This window comes from Lampris incognitus, chromosome 2, assembly GCF_029633865.1.
Source record: "Lampris incognitus isolate fLamInc1 chromosome 2, fLamInc1.hap2, whole genome shotgun sequence".
NCBI classification, from domain to species: domain Eukaryota; kingdom Metazoa; phylum Chordata; class Actinopteri; order Lampriformes; family Lampridae; genus Lampris; species Lampris incognitus.
The window spans coordinates 146,917,701-146,938,838 of NC_079212.1; the positions used below are offsets into that span (position 1 = coordinate 146,917,701).

At 47.1% G+C, this 21,138-nt stretch overlaps 1 protein-coding gene across 1 annotated transcript in view; it reads right to left on the reverse strand.

Annotated features, from left to right (window-relative positions):
* Window positions 1–16,193, reverse strand: part of slc6a1b (solute carrier family 6 member 1b) — a 30,372-nt gene extending 14,179 nt beyond the window's left edge. Inside the window, exons 1-8 of the mRNA XM_056273905.1 lie at window positions 15,959–16,193; window positions 15,580–15,711; window positions 13,648–13,748; window positions 13,098–13,207; window positions 10,633–10,765; window positions 8,661–8,795; window positions 4,400–4,503; window positions 1,306–1,430 (exon numbers count right to left, since the gene is read on the reverse strand). Of these exons, the coding sequence (XP_056129880.1) occupies window positions 1,306–1,430; window positions 4,400–4,503; window positions 8,661–8,795; window positions 10,633–10,765; window positions 13,098–13,207; window positions 13,648–13,748; window positions 15,580–15,711; window positions 15,959–16,193 (1,075 nt within the window). The remainder of the gene's footprint in view (window positions 1–1,305; window positions 1,431–4,399; window positions 4,504–8,660; window positions 8,796–10,632; window positions 10,766–13,097; window positions 13,208–13,647; window positions 13,749–15,579; window positions 15,712–15,958) is intronic.
* Window positions 16,194–21,138: the final 4,945 nt, after the last annotated feature.

The following is a 21,138-nucleotide window of genomic DNA, read 5'->3' on the forward strand; positions in this document are numbered from 1 at the left end:
TTCAAACAATCTAAAATCGCCGGTGTCCAACGCCTGTAAATACTGCAACACCTCAGTGGTAGTCATGGTGCGTCTGTAACGGCGTCTGTACCCAGACATGTTGGACATAATACCTGAAAAACAAAGCGGAAAACACATGTTGCTGCTCTAACAAACTAACAAGGCCCATAAAACGTGAAAAAAAGAACTGAGTGTTGTGCAGGAAATGAGCGAACAACACACGTCATAAATAGTGACATGATGCGCAAATTACGCGCAGTCATTTTGACCGCACATGGTTGTTTTAGGTAGATCTTATCATAATTTTTTTGTGCAATTGATCTAAATCTCATTTTAATGCAAATACATGCAGATTTAGGGGCATTCAGGGAGCGGCAGGTCTGTATCTTTTTTTCTCATAAAGTTTTTAAACTTTGAAAATCCAAACCGGTCAAAATGACCGCCCATGGTTGTTCTAGTAGTTGTTAAAGTAAAGTAATTGTATCACACAACATGAAAAGATGGCACAACATTTTGCCAGAACTTTTGCATGTGCATTATGTCTGAATACGTGCCGTAATGATGCCAACATGTTGGGCGCCCGACTGCAGCGGTGTTTTGTCTCCTGCGCACCAAGGCATCCACTGTGTGGTACTGAATCCAAACCCTGAGCCCTGACTCATCAGACGTATTGAACCCGTCAGGTTTGTGACTCGTCCCACCCCTAGCATTTGGCTTGCCAGGTCTCTGTGTCTCGCTCTCTTTTTGCCTCTGATGGTTCTTTGTCTAATCATCCCAACGTAATTTGGCTAACTTGGGGCAACTGGTCCAAACCACCACGTCTGTGTTAAATACAAATACTCAAGATCGCTGCTGCACAAAATAAATGTAATACTGAACAGAATTCAGACACTCTTCCAAATTATGAGTGTATGACAGACCCCTGATTTTGAACTATTTTGTAATATTAGTAGTTTGATTCCTAAATAGCATTTACATTAGTTTTTAAAAATACTGAGTATTTTTTTCTGAATATTAAGTAATGATTCTTAGCGTTCCTATCCTATCTAGAATAGTACACCTTTGGTAACTCAGCTAGAGCAAGTAAACTACCGCCCTCGGAGGGAAAAAATGCATTTTTGGCCATAGTACCAGTAGTCTTTTTAGTCATGGCAAAACAGGATCACAGAAAACCAATTCCCCTTTCAGGCTAAAAACACCAATTCAAAGCTGCTCCTGTCGCAGCGTAATTTTCTGTCAGCGGTTCAGAGCGACCCCTGCCACGTCCCTTTTGTCCCCATTGAATTGGGCATTGATTGTAATTACCTGAGGCCGCCACGTCAGCGATGGGTCTCTTTGTCACGTTGGCCATGAATCCCACAATGGAGAAGATGACAAAGCCAGCAAACATGCTGGTGAAGGAGTTGATGCAGCAGACAATGACAGAGTCTCTGCAGGTGGAGAGACAAAGGGATGAGGCGACCATTGTTATGCCTGTATCAATTCCTTATCAACCCGTCCCACATGTCCTTCATGGTTTGGGGGGGGGGGCGTTAAGTATTGCCTGTCTGAATGGTCCAGTACGTTTATATTGAGCTGTTCACACAAAGTGGGACTGGACTGTCAGTTAAATGGCGACGAGGCAAATCAGGAATTGAGCTAGATGACTGACAGCTGCTGACCTGCACGTCTGATGGAAAAACTTCTGTCCTTCTTCAAGGACAGCATGAAACCACAACTGACTGACAGGAGAGACGAACTCAATGACTCAAACGTAAGAGGTCTAATACCACCTGGAGGCCAAACGAATCCCCTGAAGGAATATTTCCAACATGGTTTCTAGAACAGAACAGGCTGGAATACTGTAGAATAGGATTGATTTCTGTTTTCAAAGGGAACTTCAAATAATGGCTAAAACAGCACGAGCAGCGCCCTCATAACTACAGCTGCTTCCATGTTCCATTATAAACAAGTTGACGTCAAATAATTCAAGAGGAAATGGAAAGGTTAAATAATATAACGACCTAAAACAACCAGTTTCAAAGAGAAACAACTGACACTAAACATCGCCGTCACTGAACTATCCTAGCTCAAATGTTTCAAGAATTACTTTTCTTAAAGATCCAGTCCAATGATTTAAATCCATTCAGACAGTTTATATTGTGTGCCGCGCAATGACTGCTGGAATAGGCTCCAGCATCCCCGCGACCTTGAGAGCAGGATAAGTGGCTCAGATAATGGAGGGATGGATGGATTGTTATTATTATTATTGTTGTTGTTGTTGTTGTAGCGAATTTGGAGGGCAGCCCGGGAACCGCCGCAGCCAGGATGCAAATCCGGATCTCCCGCACCACAGGCGACTAAGTTAACCAGTCGACTAAAGGGTCTGACCCGTTAGCCAAGGGCCAGCGAGTCTAGTCATCCGTGATCGTTACAATATTATTAATAATATTAATGTTAGGAGTGCTTTTTTTTTTTAGCTTCAGAAGCATCATTTGATTTGGTATAACTGTTTTAGCGCCCCCTCTCTCTGAACACAGCCAATTCTCAGGAGGTTGAGGGGGCGTGGTCTCTGTTGACTGACAGTTGCCTACATAAGCTCCTCTGTTGACCTCAAAATGCCCTGAGTATCTAACAAGACTCCTACTTGTCCTATGTTGTTGTTGTTGTTATTATTATTATTAGCTTACTGGTGGTGAATCTGGCAACACTAGTGCCACTCCTCGAAACTAAAGCCTTGCATACTGTACACGTTGCTGTTTTACTGGTAGGACTTTGCAGTGTAAAATATTGCCAAATCCCTGACATTTTGCTAGCGTTACAGTAAATTACACGAAATCAACTCTTCTTCGCCGCTCTAAAATGGTAGCTGCCTGCCAGCGGCAACACAGCGCAGCTTGCTGTGTAGGCTGCTGTTTTGGAGCAGCGAAGAAGAATTGATTCCGGGAAAACGGACGTTTTAACCAGGCGAAACTACTTTAAAGTTGATCCCATTTCGGGGCTAATAAGTTACGTGATAATCGGATCGGTGCATAGACTCGCATACTCGCCGATACCAGATCCAGCGTTTTAGGCAGTATCGGATACTGGTATCAGTATCGGAACAACTCTGCCTAGGTCAGGTGACTAGACCGTACTACACTGTCCCTGTGTGTGTGTGTGTGTGCGTGTGGGTGGGCGGGCCATCTGGCCCTGTGATGGCCTGGTGGCCTGTCCAGGGTGTCTCCCTGCCTGCCGCCCAATGACTGCTGGGATAGGCTCCAGCATCCCTGCAACCCTGGTTGGGATAAGCAGCTTGGTTAATGGATTACTATTATTATTGTAATAATAATAATAATTATTATTATAATTGCTGTTGTTGTTATCATTATATTATGTACAAGTCAGATACTCTAGAAACTCATGAGCCAGAGCCTGGAGTGAGTGAACGCCTTAGAGACCAGCAGATTGTGAATCAGAGGTCACAACAAATAACCTGAAACTAGTCAATGTCAGTGCACCTGACAATGCTCGGAAGCTCACTAATTTGCATTGCTGTTGCTAGGCAACTGTGATAGGCCTGACTGGTGGTGACAATTCATTTACTGTTTAATCAAAACAGGGTGTTAGATGACGTCATTCATTACCCAAATCTAATTGGTTTTCTGAAAAAAATTAGTTGTCTTGACAACCAGGAGGAGAGTTCATCAAGGGGCCTTAGTCACATTTTCACTGCAACAGGGGTTCTAACGTTTTGCTCAACTTTACATTCACAAACCTGTTAAAAAAGAGACTGGAAAACATTTTCATTGGAATGGATCTTTACAAGTATCATTTCCAAATTAAAGTAGGAATGTTTAATGCATCACGTGATGCCTTGTGTTGTGCCTGCATTCATCATATATCATATTTCAGCTCATACTATGAAAAAACATCACAAAATCACAGCAAGACTCAGGAACACATTTTTTGGCTCCCCCCCTTCCTCCCCAATTGTACCCGTCCATTACCCCACTCTTCCGAGCTGTACTGGTCGCTGCTCCACCCCCTCTGCTGATCCGGAGAGGGCTGCAGACTACCACATGCCTCCTCCTATACATGTGGAGTCACCAGCCGCTTCTTTTCACCTGACAGTGAGGAGTTTCACCAGGGGGACATAGTGCGTGGGAGGCTTACGCTACTCCCCCTAGTTCACCCTCTTCCCCCCAACAGGCATCCCAACCGACCAGAGGAGGTGCTAGTGCAGCAACCAGGACACATACCCACATCCGGCTTCCCACCCACAGACATGGCGAATTTCGTCTGTAGGGACGCCCGACCAAGCCAAAGGTAACACGGGGATTCGAACTCGCGATCCCCGTGTTGGTAGGCAACGGAATAGACCGTTACACTACCTGGACGCCCCAGACTCAGTAACAAATGAACTTGGCCTGCAGCTTACCTGTAGACATTGTTGTGAAAGGTGTTGTAGCTGCCCAGGGCGATAAGAGAGCCCAGCCCGAGGCCATAGGAGAAAAAGATCTGAGTGGCAGCGTCCAGCCATACCTGACACACACAAATATAAGAACAGGAAAAGTCGTAAGTTGAACACGTGATGGATATTTGTTAAACAAAAGGTGAATGATCTTGTTAAATGAAACCTCTTTATCACTCTCGCACATCCGGGGGGCCCAGAGTTCAGGTGTCTGTCATGTGACTGTGATGCCTCATCACCAACTCAGCTAACATACTGTCTCCTCCAATCACATCACATCTCACCTGGACTCGACTACATATCTCTCATCTCATTTTGTCCCGTTTTTTTATTCACGACTTTCCAGATGGATACACATCCACCATGAGAGGAGTTCTGTTCATTTGTACCTGCAGACAGATGTAGACTGAACCAAATGGAGGAGGTGAAGTCCATACTACTTCCTTAGCATTGACTTAGTCATTAGTCGTAGAGAGCTGGCGTTGGATCAGCTGAGGGAGCTGGGTCTGCTGCGTCCTGCGGGCCCAGGCACCACGGCCCTGCCTGGAGCTGTGCCCGAAGAGGCAACACTGAGGGCGGGCTTACAAGATGCGGAAGTGGGGCAGGCTAAGCTAACTGCTAGCCCATGCAGACCGGCCGTTCCGACAGTCATGCTGGCTGGCGTTCGTTCTCCTGGACAGTGATTTCTCTTTTACTTTTTTTAATTTTTGTAGTTTAGTAATCTGTGTTAGTTTGGATATGTGTTCTTGAAGTTCTTGTAGTTTTTGGATGTGTTTTTGTCTTTGTGTTGCACTGCTGTGGGCTGTGGGAAACCATGTTTCATTTAATTTCATGTGCGCAAGTGCATAAAATGGAATGACAAAGTGTTGTGATTCTCTTCTGTCAGTATTTTCTTTTTTATTCTGTATACCCACTTATCACATGTACCAGTCTACCACGCCATAAGAAACATTAGATCCACGGTGAGCCCACCCAGCTCGCGCTTACTGAGCCCATAGAGAGCCTGTTGAATGGGAATGCATCCAGATCACATGTTCACTGCTGATATGGGTTCTGGGTACAAATCTTTCAGTCGATACCAAGTACTGATCCGATCCATTACTTTTATTGAACAGTGCAGATTTACACCATTAGTTGAGGGGGGGGGGGTGTCAATGGGAAAAATGATTGAGATAGAGTACGTTTTTTTCCTGCATTAAAGAAATACACACTTCCATGTGCCAAAAATGTACTTAATAAAATCATTTTGCTTTTATTTATGGCATGTTACCCATTACTTTTGATATTGGACTTAAGTCTTGGGTAAAATCTCTGATATAATACTCCATGTAAGCCTGAGTATCTGATACCAATGTCAGTAATGGCGCATCCCTACTTGTTGACATTACCGAAATTTCACGTCTTTTGTGCCTTTCATGGATTTAAGTTGATATACTGTTTACTGAAACTAAAACTTTTGTGACACTGTACTTTGCAGATACACTACATGGCAAAAAGTATTTGGCCACCTGATCATCACATCCATATGTGCTTATTGAACCTCTTAATTCTAAAAGCATGGGCAATAATATGGAGTTGGTCCTCCCTTTGCTGCTATAAGCCTCCATTCTTCTGGGAAGGCTTTCCACTAGATTTTGGAACATGGCTGCTGGGATTCACTCCCATTCAGCCACAAGAGCATCAGTGAGGTCGGGCACCGATGTTGGGGAACAGGCCTGGCTGACAGTCGGCCTTCCAATTCATCTCAAAGGTGCTGGATGGGGTTGAGGTCACAGCTCTGCTGGCCAGTCAAGTTCTTCCCAACCAAACTCAACAAACTAAACCATGTCTTTATGGACCTCGCTTTGTGCATGGGGGCATTGTCATGCTGAAACAGGAAAGGGCTTTCCTCAAACTGTTGACACAAAGGAACTAAGGGGTGTAGCCCAAACCATGAAAAACAGCCCCACACCATTATTCCCTCTCCACCAAACTACAGTTGGCACTATGTATGTGGGTAGCATTCTCCTGGCATCTACCAAACCCAGATTGGTCCATCAGAATGCCAGATAATGAAATGTGATTCATCACTCCAGAGAACGTTTCCAATGCTCCAGAGTCCAATTAATGTGTTCTTTACACCACTCCAGCCGACGCTTGGCATTGCGCGTGGTGATCTTAGGCTTGTGTGTAACCTTGCTCGACCATGAAAACCCATTTCATGAAGCTCCTGATGAACAATTTTGGTGCTGACATTACTTCCAGAGGCAGTTTGGAACTCTGTAGAGAGTTTTGAACCAAGGGCAAACGATTTTCAGCACTCGGTGGTCCCCTTCTGTGGTCTTGTGTGGCATACCGCTTCACGACTGAGCTGTTGTTGCCCCAGACGTTTCCATTTCCCAATAACAGGGTTACAGTTGACCGAGGCAGACAAACAGCTACTGACCTGTTGGAAAGGTGGCAACCTATGGCAGAGACACATTGAAAGTCACTGAGCTCTTCAGTATGAGCCATTCTACTGCCAATGTTTGTCTATGGAGACTGCATGGCTATGTGATTGATTTCATGCATCTACCAGCAACGGATGTGGCTGAAATAGCCAAATCTACCCATTAGAGGGGGTGTCCACATACTTTTGGCCATGTAGTGTATCAGGATATGAGATTTTACAGTCTCTACCTATAAAAAATATAGAGAGCTATATAGCTCAGTAGGTAAGAATGCCGAAGATCGGGGTTTCAAATGCCAGTTGGGCGGAGTCTCCAGTAAGAGTCCGTGGCTTAGCCTGTTTATGCAATATGGGCCAATTACTTCTCAAATGTACATCACTTTGGATAAAAACGTCTGTGAAATTGTTATTGTAAAATATGTGAACAGTTAAAATGGATCGCCTATACTGCAATTGTCTCAGTTCAGTTGAGTTCCTTTTGTGGTCGTACAATGAAGCTGCATTTGCACCTCCATGAGCTAATGCATACAAAATCTATATACTAGGGGGTGTCCGGGTAGTGCAGCGGTGTATTCCATTGCCTACCAACACGGGGATCGTTGGTTCGAATCCCTATGTTACCTCCGGCTTGGTTGGGCATCCATCCCTACAGACACAATTGGCCGTGTCTGCGAGTGGGAAGCCGGATGTGAGTATGTGTCCTGGTCGCCGCACTAGCACCTCCTCTGGTCGGTCGGGGCACCTGTTCAGGGGGGAGGAGGAACTGGGGGGAGTAGTGTGATCCTCCCACGCGCTACGTCCCCCTGGTGAACTCCTCACTGTCAGGTGAAAAGAAGCGGCTGGTGACTCCACATGTATGGGAGGAGGCATGTGGTAGTCTGCAGCCCTCCCTGGATCAGTAGAGGGGGTGGAGCAGCGACTGGGACGGCTCGGAAGAGTGGGATAATTGGCGGGGTACAATTGGGGAGAAAAGGGGGGGATCCGAAAAAAAATCTGCGTACTTAAGAAGTAAAGTACTAAAAACTAAGTGTAACAGTTGGAAATTAAGAATCTAAATTCTTCAATAGACGATAAAGACAAGTAAAAATGAAAATACCGAACACAGTGCAGTAAAAACCAACAAAGTATGTAAAAAACCAAAGTGGACAAAGTGCACTGGCTCAGTAAACAGTTTGCTATGGGAGATGTGTACATACAGATGTGTTCATACAGATGTGTACATACAGCCACGGGGGGGGGGCGTCTGTCTCGGATCAGACTATATTATCGTGGATTCTGCCGGAGGGCAGCGAGAGACAAGGCAGGTGGTCGCTGTGATGATGCTGACAGCCTTCAACACATCCACAGAGCTTGTGTGTTGTATTGTAAACGTCTTCCTTGGCTGGTCGTCGTGTCCCAGTGATGGTCTGGGCAGTCTTGATAAGCCGCTGTAAGGCCTTCTGGTCTCAATAATGTCAATAAATGCACTCCTCGGTTGTCATCCGTTCATTATAAGCCCTGCTGAACTAACCTGATCCACATGCAGCCATCGCAGAAGTCACACTTCTTACACGCATGGTGCCAAGACATGTATATGTCTGAAGGGCATCTGTACTAAAGAGCAGTGTTCTGCATAGACAGTCAACACAACACCACTGACTCACATCCTAAAGAAATAAGTACCTATACAATCATACCATAGCTTGGCCTTACTTCTGCAGCGGTGGCCAGCAGGGGGTCACTCTCACCCGAACGAGATCCAAAAACCTTTCCAAATGGTTCTGGATCTTTATACAGCTGACAGGAGTCGAGATGGCCTACCTCAGACTGTTTGAGTTTGTCAAAATCTGGGGTGATGTAGAAGAGGATCCCGTCGATGGCTCCCGGCAGAGAAATGCCACGGCAGAATAGGATGAACAGCATGAAGTAGGGATACGTGGCTGAGAAGTACACCACCTGCAGGACACAACGTCACTGTGAGACAATACGGTAGAACAGAATGAAGAAGACCAAACTAGACTGGACTGGACTGGACTGGACCGGTCCAAAGACATGTAGGTCAGGTGAATCGGCCGTACTAAATTGTCGCTAGGTGTGTGTGTGTGTGTGTGGCCATGCTGAACTGGGTGTTAAATGGTTTCTCTCAGCTTGATAAAATGGGATGAACAGTCTGTGCTCCTGAAAGTGGAGTTTACGACCAGGTTTTGACTGATGCCTTGGTATGGGTAACCTTCTCCACCTCTGGCCAAGCTCAGAAAACCACATGTAAACCCACCCCGAGTGTGTAGACTGCACGTGGTATGGCAGGATATAGGGGACGTGGTTAAGTTAACCTCCGGTCATTGGACTCTCAGTTCTTCAGCCTTCCAGGAGCAGTGTTAGAGTACTACTGCAGTAGTGTTAGAGTTCTACCGCAGTAGTGGTGGTGCAGTAGTACTCTGGAGTATTCTAAAGTACTGCTGCGGCAGCACTCTAACACTACTGCAGTAGCACACTAACACCATTGCAGTAGTACTCTAATACTACTGCAGTGGTACTCCGGAGTACTATGAGTACTACTGCAGTAGTGGTAGTGCAGTAGTACTCTGGAGTACTCTATAGTACTATTGCAGCAGTACTCTAACACTACTGCAGTAGCACACTAACACTGTTGCAGTAGTACTCTAATACTACTGCAGTATAATACTATTGCAGTACTATTGCAGGAATGTTAGCGTTGGAGTACTACTGCAATAGTGTTAGTGTGCTATTGCAGTAGTATTAGAGTACTACTGCAATAGTACTCTGGAGTACTACTGCAGTAGTGGTAGTGCAGTAGAACTCTGGAGTATTCTAAAGTACTACTGCAGCAGTACTCTAACACTACTGCAGCAGCACACTAACACTACTGCAGTAGCACTCTAATACTACTGCAGTAGTACTCGGGTACTACGAGTACTACTGCAGTAGTGGTAGTGCAGTAGTACTCTGGAGCACTCTAGAGTACTACACTAACACTACTGCAGTAGTAGCACACTAACACTACTGCAATAGTTCTAGAGTACTACACTAACACTACTGCAGTAGTAGCACACTAACACTACTGCAGTAGTACACACTGTCCTTCAGTCTCCACAGACCAGATGACCCCAGAAAGACCTCAGAAGCAGCCCTGCTGCCTCCTTCCCCTGCACTGGTTTCCCACTGTGCTACACCCGTCCATCACTTCTACACATCCTGCGGCTGTACATCAGACTGTACACGTACTCGCAGCAAATAAGACCTGCAGCACCCACATGGCTTTATTTCTCTGTTATATGTGTCTTGTTATATCATGCCGTGTCCTAACCCCCCCCCCCCCCCCATGCTGTCTCCTTTATATCGTACCGTGTCCTAACCCCCCCCCCCTACTGTCTCCTGATACGAAGAAGCCGTGTAGGTTAATGTGCAGGTTAATGTGCAGGTTAGTAATCGTATGTCAGTTAACTAACGTAACTTCCTGTCCAGCCCACAGTGAGACATTACCTTGTGTTGTGGAGGAACAGCTGGGGGAAATCACTTAACAAATCAAATCAAATCAGAAAAGCCGGTTGACCGAGACCTGAGTCCTGTTGGAGAAATGTCATCTGAATATGAAATTTGACTTTCTGATCAGAGGGGGGTTCTTCTTTCCTTCAGAGTCAGGCTTCATAACTGGATTTGGGCAGTTTGGGAGCTAACTTAGAGGCTGATCACTAGAAAAATGAAGGCACAGAGAGAGAAACCAATATGTGTGTTTCTATCGGGGTCTGCTGTTTATTCCTTCTTTTCTTACTTTGCCGGTCCAGCCGACGCCCTTCCAGATGCAGAAGTAGACGAGGACCCAGGCGATGGCCAGCGTTATGGCCAGCGGCACCCTGATCTCCCCCGGCTTGTCCAGACCGTCCGTCAGCTGGTGCATGTTACGCCTGTGAAGAGGGAGGTAAACGATGTTATTGGACCTCACACACACACACACACACACACATGCACATACACATTAAATGATGTAGCTTTGACAAAGACTGTTAACTGAACTAAGGTCAAATCGTACCAGGGGTCTCATTTCTTACACACACACTGTACATTCTAAAAGTTACGTTTACGTTAAAACAACAGGATTACACTGGGAAAAGTAGGTAAATGAACTTAATGGTGTCAAGTTATGTGAAATCATTTCACATAACTTTACTTACTTTTCACAATGTAATTGGTTTCCTGTCTTTTTTTTCTTCTTTTTTTTTTAAGTTGTTAGAATTTACAGTGCACATTTCTTCTTACAGTCAGGGAATATTTTAGTGCTTCGTGTTTGTTTCATAGAGGAGAAGAAGAACAAGAAGAAGATGTTTGTCTCATAGAAAAGAACAAGCTGTTTGTCTCATAGAGAAGAAGAACAAGAAGATGTTTGTCTCATAGAGAAGAACAAGATGTTTGTCTCACACAGAAGAAGATGATGTTTGCCTTATGGAGAAGAAGAACAAGATGTTTGTCTCATACAGAAGAATAAGAACAAGAAGATGTTTGTCTCAGAAGAAGAACGAGAAGGAGATGTTTGTCTCATAGAGAAGAACAAGAAGAAGATGTTTGTCTCATAGAGAAGAAGAACAAGAAGAAAATGTTTGTCTCATAGAAAAAAACAAGCTGTTTGTCTCATAGAGAAGAACAAGAAGTTGTTTGTCTCATAGAGAAGAAGAGCAAGAAGATGTTTGTCTCATAGAGAAGAAGACGATGTTTGTCTCATACAGAAGAACATGATGTTAGCCTCATGGAGAAGAAGAACAAGATGTTTGTCTCATACAGAAGAATAAGAACAAGAAGATGTTGTCTCAGAGAAAAAGAGCGAGAAGAAGATGTTTGTATCATAGAGAAGAAGAAGAAGAAGATGTTTGTCTCATAGAGAAGAACAAGATGTTTGCCTCATAGAGAAGAACAGGAACAAGAAGATGTTTGTCTCATAGAGAAGAAGAACAAGAAGATGTTTGTCTCATAGAGAGGAAGAACAAGAAGATGTTTGTCTCAAAGAGAGGAAGAACAAGAAGATGTTTGTCTCATAGAGGAGAAGAACAAGAAGATGTTTGTCTCATAGAGAGGAAGAACAAGAAGATGTTTGTCTCAAAGAGGAGAAGAAGAACAAGAAGATGTTTGTCTCATACAGGAGAAGAAGAAGAACAAGAAAATGTTTGTCTCATAGGAAAGAACAAGCTGTTTCTCTTATAGAGAAGAAGAACAAGAAGATGTTTGTCTCATAGAGAAGAACAAGAACAAGAAGAAGCTGTTTGTCTCATAGGGAAGAAGAGGAACAAGAAGAAGATGTTTGTTTCAGAGAAGAAGAACAAGAAGATGTTTATCTCATAGAGAAGAAGAACAAGATGTTTGTCTCATAGAGAAGAAAAACATGAAGAAGATGTTTGTCTCATAGAGAAGAACAAGAAGACGTGTATCTCATAGAGAAGAAGAACTAGAAGATGTTTGTCTCATAGAGAAGAACAAGATGTTTGTCTCATAGAGAAGAAGAAGAACAAGATGTGTGTGTCATAGAGAAGAAGAAGAACAAGATGTTTGCCTCATAGAGAAGAACAAGAAGATGTTTGTCTCATAGAGAAGAAGAACAAGAAGATGTTTGTCTCAAAGAAGAAGAACAAGAAGAAAATGTTTGTCTCATAGAAAAGAAGAAGCTGTCTGTCTCATAGAGAAGAACAAGAACAAGTAGATATTTGTCTCATAGAGAAGAACAAGAACAAGAAGATGTTTGTCTCATAGAGAAGAAGAAGATGTTTGTTTCATAGAGAAGAAGAAGAAGAAGAAGAAGAAGAAGAAGAAGAAAATGTTTGTCTCATAAAGAGAAGGAGAAGAAGAACAAGATGTTTGTCTGATAGAGAAGACATGGAGCCTGGTTAAGCCCTGAAGTTGGACATGAGCTGGCTAACGCTGGTGTCTTTGCAAACCTGGTTGAATGCTAGCTGCAGGAGGTGAACAATAGTTGTCAGTTAGAAAGAATAAAAAATAACCATCAGGCTTTGCTGCTGTCTGCAAGACAAAGCTGAGGGGTAAAAAATCCCGAGTGTGAGATTGTGCGTATGAACATTTCATATGTGTAGCCCCTGAACCTGTTCTGGATTTGCCATTTGGAGCCATGCACACGTTCAAAATCTCAAAACAAAGAAAAACAAAACGTAAACATCTTCTCCCTCTGCATCAGATCTGCTGACCCCCCGCCTCCCCATCTGCCTCCTAAACGACACAGCCCCTCCGCCATCTTACTCCCAGAACTCCACCACGGCGCTGGTGAGTTTGCTGGTGTCAGCGATGCTGTAATTGGTGTAGCATCGGTCGGTGTTCCAGGGATTACCACAAGACTGCCATGGAAGATCCTAGAAGAAAAAAGAGAAGAAAATAAAAAATAAATAGAACCCCACAGACAGCTCTCTTTACATGGCTTCTCTCCCGCTGCCAGCTCGCTCTCATCCCTTCTACTGTCATGGGGCCAAGTCTAAGCTACTGGTTTGGGACATTGGGATTTCATGCTCATCTGAAAGAAGTGAATGCCTCGTTGCCAAAGACATTCATCAATGCCTCGTACACGGCTTTAATTACGTGGGAAGGGAAGTAATAAATGTCATACTTAGTTAAGGGGTTTGGCATTCTTTACGTAAGGTGCTCTCACAGAGGAGAGCCGGACACATGCCTCACAGGTTTTCACTCACGCATGTACAGCATGGAACAGTCACACCATCCGGCAGGTTTTCTATGCATTTCTGTCTGTGTTCAATACGTTCTCCATGGCTGTCAGAAGAGAAGTGTAGATACTCACAGTAGTGAAGGAGTTGTAAAGGTAATAAATAGCCCAAGCGATGATGACGATGTAGTAGATGTTGAGCCAGAAGGACAGAACAGCAGCAGCCAGCCCAACACCTACAGCACACACATTCTCATCAGCTGTCAATACTGTTATCAGCTTATCAGCAGCTATCAATACTGTTATCACCAGCTATCAATACTGTTATCAGCTTATCAGCAGCTATCAATACTGTTATCACCAGCTATCAATACTGTTATCAGCTTATCACCAGCTATCAGTACTGTTATCAGCTTATCATCAGTTATCAATACTGTTATCAGCTTATCAGCAGCTATCAATACTGTTATCACCAGCTGTCAATACTGTTATCAGCTTATCACCAGCTATCAGTACTGTTATGAGCTTATCATCAGTTATCAATACTGTTATCAGCTTATCAGCAGCTATCAATACTGTTATCAGCTTATCAGTTATCAATACTGTTATCAGCTTATCAGCAGTTATCAATACTATTATCAGCTTATCACCAGCTATCAGTACTGTTATGAGCTTATCATCAGTTATCTATACTGTTATCAGCTTATCAGCAGTTATCAATACTGTTATCAGCTTATCAGCAGCTATCAATACTGTTATCACCAGCTGTCAATACTGTTATCAGCTTATCACCAGCTATCAGTACTGTTATGAGCTTATCATCAGTTATCTATACTGTTATCAGCTTATCAGCAGCTATCAATACTGTTATCAGCTTATCAGTTATCAATACTGTTATCAGCTTATCAGCAGTTATCAATACTGTTATCAGCTTATCAGCAGCTATCAATACTGTTATCAGCTTGTCAGTTATCAATACTGTTATCAGCTTATCAGCAGTTATCAATACTGTTATCAGCTTATCAGTTATCAATACTGTTATCAGCTTATCAGCAGCTATCAATACTGTTATCAGCTTATCAGTTATCAATACTGTTATCAGCTTATCAGCTATCAATACTGTTATCAGCTTATCAGCAGCTATCAATACTGTTATCAGCTTATCAGTTATCAATACTGTTATCAGCTTATCATCAGTTATCAATACTGTTATCAGCTTATCATCAGTTATCAATACTGTTATCAGCTTATCAGCAGCTATCAATACTGTTATCAACATTGTTTTCATCATCAGCACCGAGACAGTAATTATTATCCGAGTTTATCTTGGAAATGTGCTGGTGTCAGATTACTGGGGAGGATTTTGTTATGGAACATTAAAGACACCGTCTGCTCCATCAGGACCCCGAGCCTGCAGTAATGTCCGTGTTCCAGCCTTCATGGTAAACTCTACAGCAGGGCTGGGCAGTCTTATCCAGAAGGGCCGGTGTGGGTGCAGGTTTTTGTTCCAACCAAGCAGTTCCACACCTGGGTCTCCTGATCAAGTCCCCCAGCAAAGACTCTACTGGTTGGTTGGTGGGATCAGGTGTGTAACTGCTTGGTTGGAACACAGACCTGCACCCACACCGGCCCTTCCGGATAAGATGCCCAGCCCTGTTCTAAAGGGTCAATTGACGACAAAGACCCCATTTACTCTTGGTTTTAAAATGGGTTTTTTGTGACCGGACCACAAGTGGACGGCGCTAAATACAAGTGTAAACGACCACCCAAACGTTTTGTGACCCGGTCACTCAAACCACTTGCCGAGGTGGTCTGGGACGCATTTGACCACATATCTTCTGTAGTGTAAACGCTAATGCGTCCTGATGCGTCCCCGACAAGGACGTAACGGGAAATCTTCTTCTTCTCCGGAGTAACGAAATCAGATCACAGGTGGCCAGCAGGACGCATCTGCAGGACGCATGACAGACACACGTGTCAAGGGCGATGTGTCTCGCTGTCCACTTGCGATCCGAGCGCCCAGAACGCATTTTAGTACCCAGTGTGAACAGGGCCAACGTGTTTTACCTTTAAACATGGGCGCCAGTTTCCACACGCCAAGTCCTCCGATAGACGTGTACTGACCCAGCGCCGTCTCCAGGAAGAAGAGGGGCATGCCGGCAAATATAAGGGTCAAAAAGTAGGGAATCAAGAAGGCCCCTGGAGAAAGGGTGAGAGATAAAGGCGGGTGAGTGAAAGCAAACAATAGACCATGTACATTCAAGATGATCCGGACAGAGATTTCGTGAAACTACTATTTTCCCGCGCTGCGCGACGCATTCCCGCGCGTAATTACGCGCAGCCAGACCAAACATACAGAACGCGCCGAGCGCCCGCGGCGGACTGGCCGGGAGGAAAGTCGACATTTTCTAACTGCCTTTCCTGCGACCCACGAGTTCTCCATTACCTCCTCCGTTTTTGCCACATAGATAAGGGAACCTCCACACATTGCCAAGCCCAATGGCGTATCCGACACACGAGAGGAGAAAGTCAAATTTGCCACCCCACGTTTCTCTCTCGGGAAGTTCCTTTTTCGTCTTCTGGACTTTCACCACCAACGTCTTGGGCTTGTCGTTCGGCGCCTCGTTCACCGCCTCCGTGAGGAGGTGTCCGTCCGACGCTTTGGTTCCGTTGGTCGCCATGGTTCCGCTCGGTGTGTTTCAGTCCGGACCGGTGGACCGGAGGGAGTTCGGTCCGTCAGCCGCCTCCGCGGATCACGGCGACGGGAGGCGAATCGGAGCCGAGATCACCAACCTGCGGACGACACAGAACAATGGACGTTAACTTCCCTGGATGAAGAACAACACACACACACACACACACACACACACACACACACACACACACACACACACACACACACACACACACACACACACACACACACACACACACACACACACACACACACATATATTTGGTCCAAAATAAAAGCGAGTCAAACCGTTTAGCCACCTACCGATGCAACCCTGCTATGTGACGGACATTTTAACGAGGACAAATAAAAACTGGATCTCTAAACTCCAACAAGGTCACAATATTGTCTGTTTGATTCACTGTAAACATTTGGTAGAAAAAGAGACGGCAGCTGCCAGGGTCTCCTGCAGACTCGACCAGGGTCTCCTGAAGACTCGACCAGGGTCTCCTGAAGACTCGGGCAGGGTCTCCTGCAAACTCGGCAGGGTCTCCTGCAGACTCGGCCAGGGTCTCCTGAAGACTCGGCCAGGGTCTCCTGCAGACTCGGCAGGGTCTCCTGAAGACTCGGGCAGGGTCTCCTGCAGACTCGGCAGGGTCTCCTGCAGACTCGGCCAGGGTCTCCTGCAGACTCGGCCAGGGTCTCCTGAACACTCGGGCAGGGTCTCCTGCAAACTCGGGCAGGGTCTCCTGCAGACTCGGCCAGGGTCTCCTGAAGACTCGGCCAGGGTCTCCTGCAGACTCGGCAGGGTCTCCTGAAGACTCGGCCAGGGTCTCCTGAACACTCGGGCAGGGTCTCCTGCAGACTCGGCCAGGGTCTCCTGAAGACTCGGCCAGGGTCTCCTGCAGACTCGGCCAGGGTCTCCTGAAGACTCGGTCAGGGTCTCCTGCAGACTCGGCAGGGTCTCCTGCAGACTCGGCCGGTATTATGTCTAATAATGCAGTCATGATGGTAGCAAGGTTCGGCTGTGCGGTGCGTCGTGGTTAATACCAGAGAGGATGTGACGCCGTCCATACAAGACGACACCGTTTCATTTCACAACAGCCTCCTAGTCTAACGTGTAATTCGGACCATGCTCCTTCGAGAGTCAAATAAAGGAGAAGAAAACCACGACGGACTGGATGGACCATGGCGCGCGCCCCCTCCTCTGCCGTGCGTAATAATAATTGGCACCCGCGGATTATTATACCGGATCCTATGGATGGCCCGAGACGCGTTATATGGCACAGATATCCGACGTACTTCCACTAAGCCGGCTTGTCATAGGACCTCCGCTTGTGTTAAGCGGTTCTCTCGGAGGGGACCGTCTCCTTCAAGCACACGCCGAGCCGGAACCCGACGCGCGCATCCCCGCTTGCCACACGGAGGAAACCTGCACCTGGAGCGGTTGCGGCTCCGCGCATCCCCCCACGTGTCTTTTGGCGCTCGGGTCGACGGATCTGCGGGTCGCGACGCATTTTGGCCACACGTTTAAAGCCGAAGTCGTGCGTGCGTGCGTGCGCGCGCGCGCGCGCGCGCGTCGCCGGCTGCGCCGCGGTGACCGGGAGTCGTCAGTAAAAGTTTAACCACGCTAGGAGACTCATGCAGCGCCTACAGACGCACAGCAACGCACCTACAGCGAACCCTCTCGCTCCTCTCCGGGTCTCTCTGCCTCTGGGGGTGACACCTCGCGCGTCACCAGTAAACGAGTGATTTCCTCTCCGTCTGACGCGTCGGGGCCCAAAGTGGGAGCTTCTCCATCCGCGGCGGAAGAACAAAATATCCCGATGGAGGGATGGAGGCGAGCTGTGCGTAAGAGTGCGCGCTGCTGTCCAGAGAGAGAGAGAGGGGGAGAGAGAGAGAGAGGGGGAGAGAGAGAGTCGCTGAAAGAGGAGGAGAGAGAGAGGGGGGGGGGCGTAAGACACAGTTCGCGTGCGATCCGCGTGCGCTCTCATCCACACCGCGTCAATGTCAGCTCAAAGTCACCCCCCCTCCCCCATTTCCTCCCCTCCCCTCTCCTCCCCATCCGCAACATGTCTTCCAGAGAGAGACGGCCGGTCAGAGAGACGAGTCCTCTTGTCTCAAGGTTTTATATCCTTACCGCGTTTTTTGTTTTTTTTTACATCAGCAACTTTTCTCCCTCTCTCTCTCTCTCTCTCTCTCTCTCTCTCTCTCTCTCTCTCTCTCTCTCTCTCTCTCTCTCTCCACGCGCGCCCTCAAAGGGCCACGTACAACCAGTCAATGTCCAGTAATGACTTAACGTTTTCGTCGTCTTCTTCTTCTACTACTACTTTCGGCTGTTCCCGTTAGGGGGCGCCACAGCGGATCATCCGTTTCCATCTCTTCCTGTCCTCTGCATCTTCCTCTGTCACACCAGCCACCTGCATGTCCTCCCTCACCACATCCATAAACCTCCTCTTCCCTGGCAGCTCCATATTCAGCATCCTTCTCCCAACATACCCAGCATCTCTCCTCCACACATGTCCAAACTATCTCCATCTTGTCTCTCTTGCTTTGTTTCCAAACCGTCCAACCTGAGCTGTCCCTCTAATATACTCGTTCCTAATCCTGTCCTTCTTCATCACTCCCAGTGAAAATCTTATCATCTTCAACTCTGCCACCTCCAGCTCCACCTCCTGTCTTTTTATCAGTGCCACTGTCTCCAAACCATACAACATAGCTGGTCTCACTACCATCTTGTTTAACTCTTGCTGGTACCCTTCTGTCACAAATCACTCCTGACACTCTTCTCCACCCACTCCACCCTGCCTGCACTCTCTTCTTCACCTCTCTTCTGCACTCCCCGTTACTTTGGACAGTTGACTCCAAGTATTTAAACTCATCCACCTTCATCACCTCCACTCCTTACATCCTCATCATTCCACTGTCCTCCCTCTCATTCACGCATAGGTATTCCGTCTTGCTCCTACTGACTTTCCTTCCTCTTCTCTCCAGTGCATACCTCCACCTCTCCAGGCCCTCCTCCACCTGCTCCCTACTCTCACTACAGATCACAATGCTATCCGCGAACATCATAGTCCACGGAGACTCCTGACCGCCCCCGCCAAGTGGACGGAGAAGTCCTGGATGTGCAGGATGGGGTAGCGGTCTGGTGTCAGGGCGTTGTTGAGGCGGCGGTAATCACCACATGGACGACAGGCATTATTAGCCTTCGTGACCATATGCAGGGGGGAGGCCCACAGGCTGTCGGGGCGGCGCACGATGCCGAGGCGCTCCATGTTGGCAAACTTCTCCCTGGCGATGGTGAGCTTGGCTGGGTTGCGGCACTGTGCGCGGGTAGACTGGGAGGCCGGTGGTGGTGATGTAGTGTTCCACTCCGTGCTTGGTGACTGCTGACGAGAAGATGGGCTTTGTGAGGTCCGGAACAAACACTGAAACTCATCCCCTGTGGCGAGCATATTGAACAGGCTGATGGGACCCACCTCCCCCAGCGCACATGAGTAGGAGCAGAAGGAGACGGCGCCAATCAAGCGGCGGTTTTTAGCGTCCACCAACAGCCCGTAAGCGCGCAGGAAATCCGCGTCCAGGAGGGGAATGGACACCTTCGCCATCAGAAAGTCCCACCTCCACATACTTCATGCTATAGGTGCGGACGGGGCTGCCGTTGGCAGCAACCATGGGGGGAGGGGATCCGCCGGCCATCGCGTCCACTGGTGTCGCAGGCAGGATGATCCGCTGCGCGCCCGAATCAACTAGCAACCGCCGGCCGGAGATGGCATCCTGAATAAACAGCAGCCTGCCTTCCTGGCCAGGTCTCAGGGCTACTACTGAGCGCCGCCCCTGGCTTTTCCCACCCAGCTGAAAGTGCATGGTGCACGGCACTGCTTGGCTTTGGCTCCAAACCTAGCATGGTAGAAGTGCAGTCCCCCTGAGTCCTGCTGCCGACGAGAAACTGCTGCAGCGGTGACGCCCACAGCCTCAACCAGCGGTGGTGGAAGAGCGTGGGCAGGCAGCAGAGCGGCCTCACACTGCTGTCGGCTGGCAAGAAAAATCCCGTCAGCCTTCGTGGCCAACTCCCGAAAGTTGCTGGTGGTGGACAACTTGGAGCTTCCCAAGGCAGGACGGACGTGCGAGGGGATCTGACGGAGGAACAGCTGGCCGAAAAGGAAGGCGGGGTTGCACGAACCCAGCATACTCAGCATCTTGTCCATTAGCTCCGATGGCTTGCCGTCTCCCAAGCCTTGCAGCGAAAACCACCACTCTGCCCGCTCCACCTCTGCTGGCTCAAAAGCCTGCAGCAAGTGTCTCTTAATCGTGCCGTGCGTATCCATGGGCGGCGGGGCTTGCAGCAGGCCCAATATCCGTGACGTCATGACATAGTAGTACCTGGTCTCATCCACGGGGATGTTCCTAGCTGCGAACTGGGCCTCGATGTGAGCGAACCATGCTGCCACAGCCGTCTCCCAGGAGTCGGGCGGTTGGAGTGAGATGGCGTTAGCCACTGCTGCTGCACTGGGAGCTTCGGTCTCCATGACTCACGCCGGGATCACCGATGCGGAGGATGACAGAATATTATATTCCCCTTCTCTATCTGAGAATATGTTTTGTATATTACTGGGTAGTAGAGTGTTTCTTGCTTTGAACATTATTTTTGCTGTGCTAAATTCTACTAAATCCCTGAACTTCAAGGCACTTGACTTTAAAACCAGCTTGTTGGTGTGTTCACCATATCCTAGATTGTTGACTATCCTTATGGCTCTTTTTTGTAGTATACATAATGGTTGTAGGTTGGTTTTGTAGGCATTGCGCCATACCTCCACACAGTAGATCAGATATGGCCAAATAAATGAACAACACAGAGTGTACAATGTTTTATGATCAAGAATGTGTCTTGCTTTTCCCATGATGCAATGCTCCTTGCCAGCTTTGCTCGCACACATGTTATGTGAGGT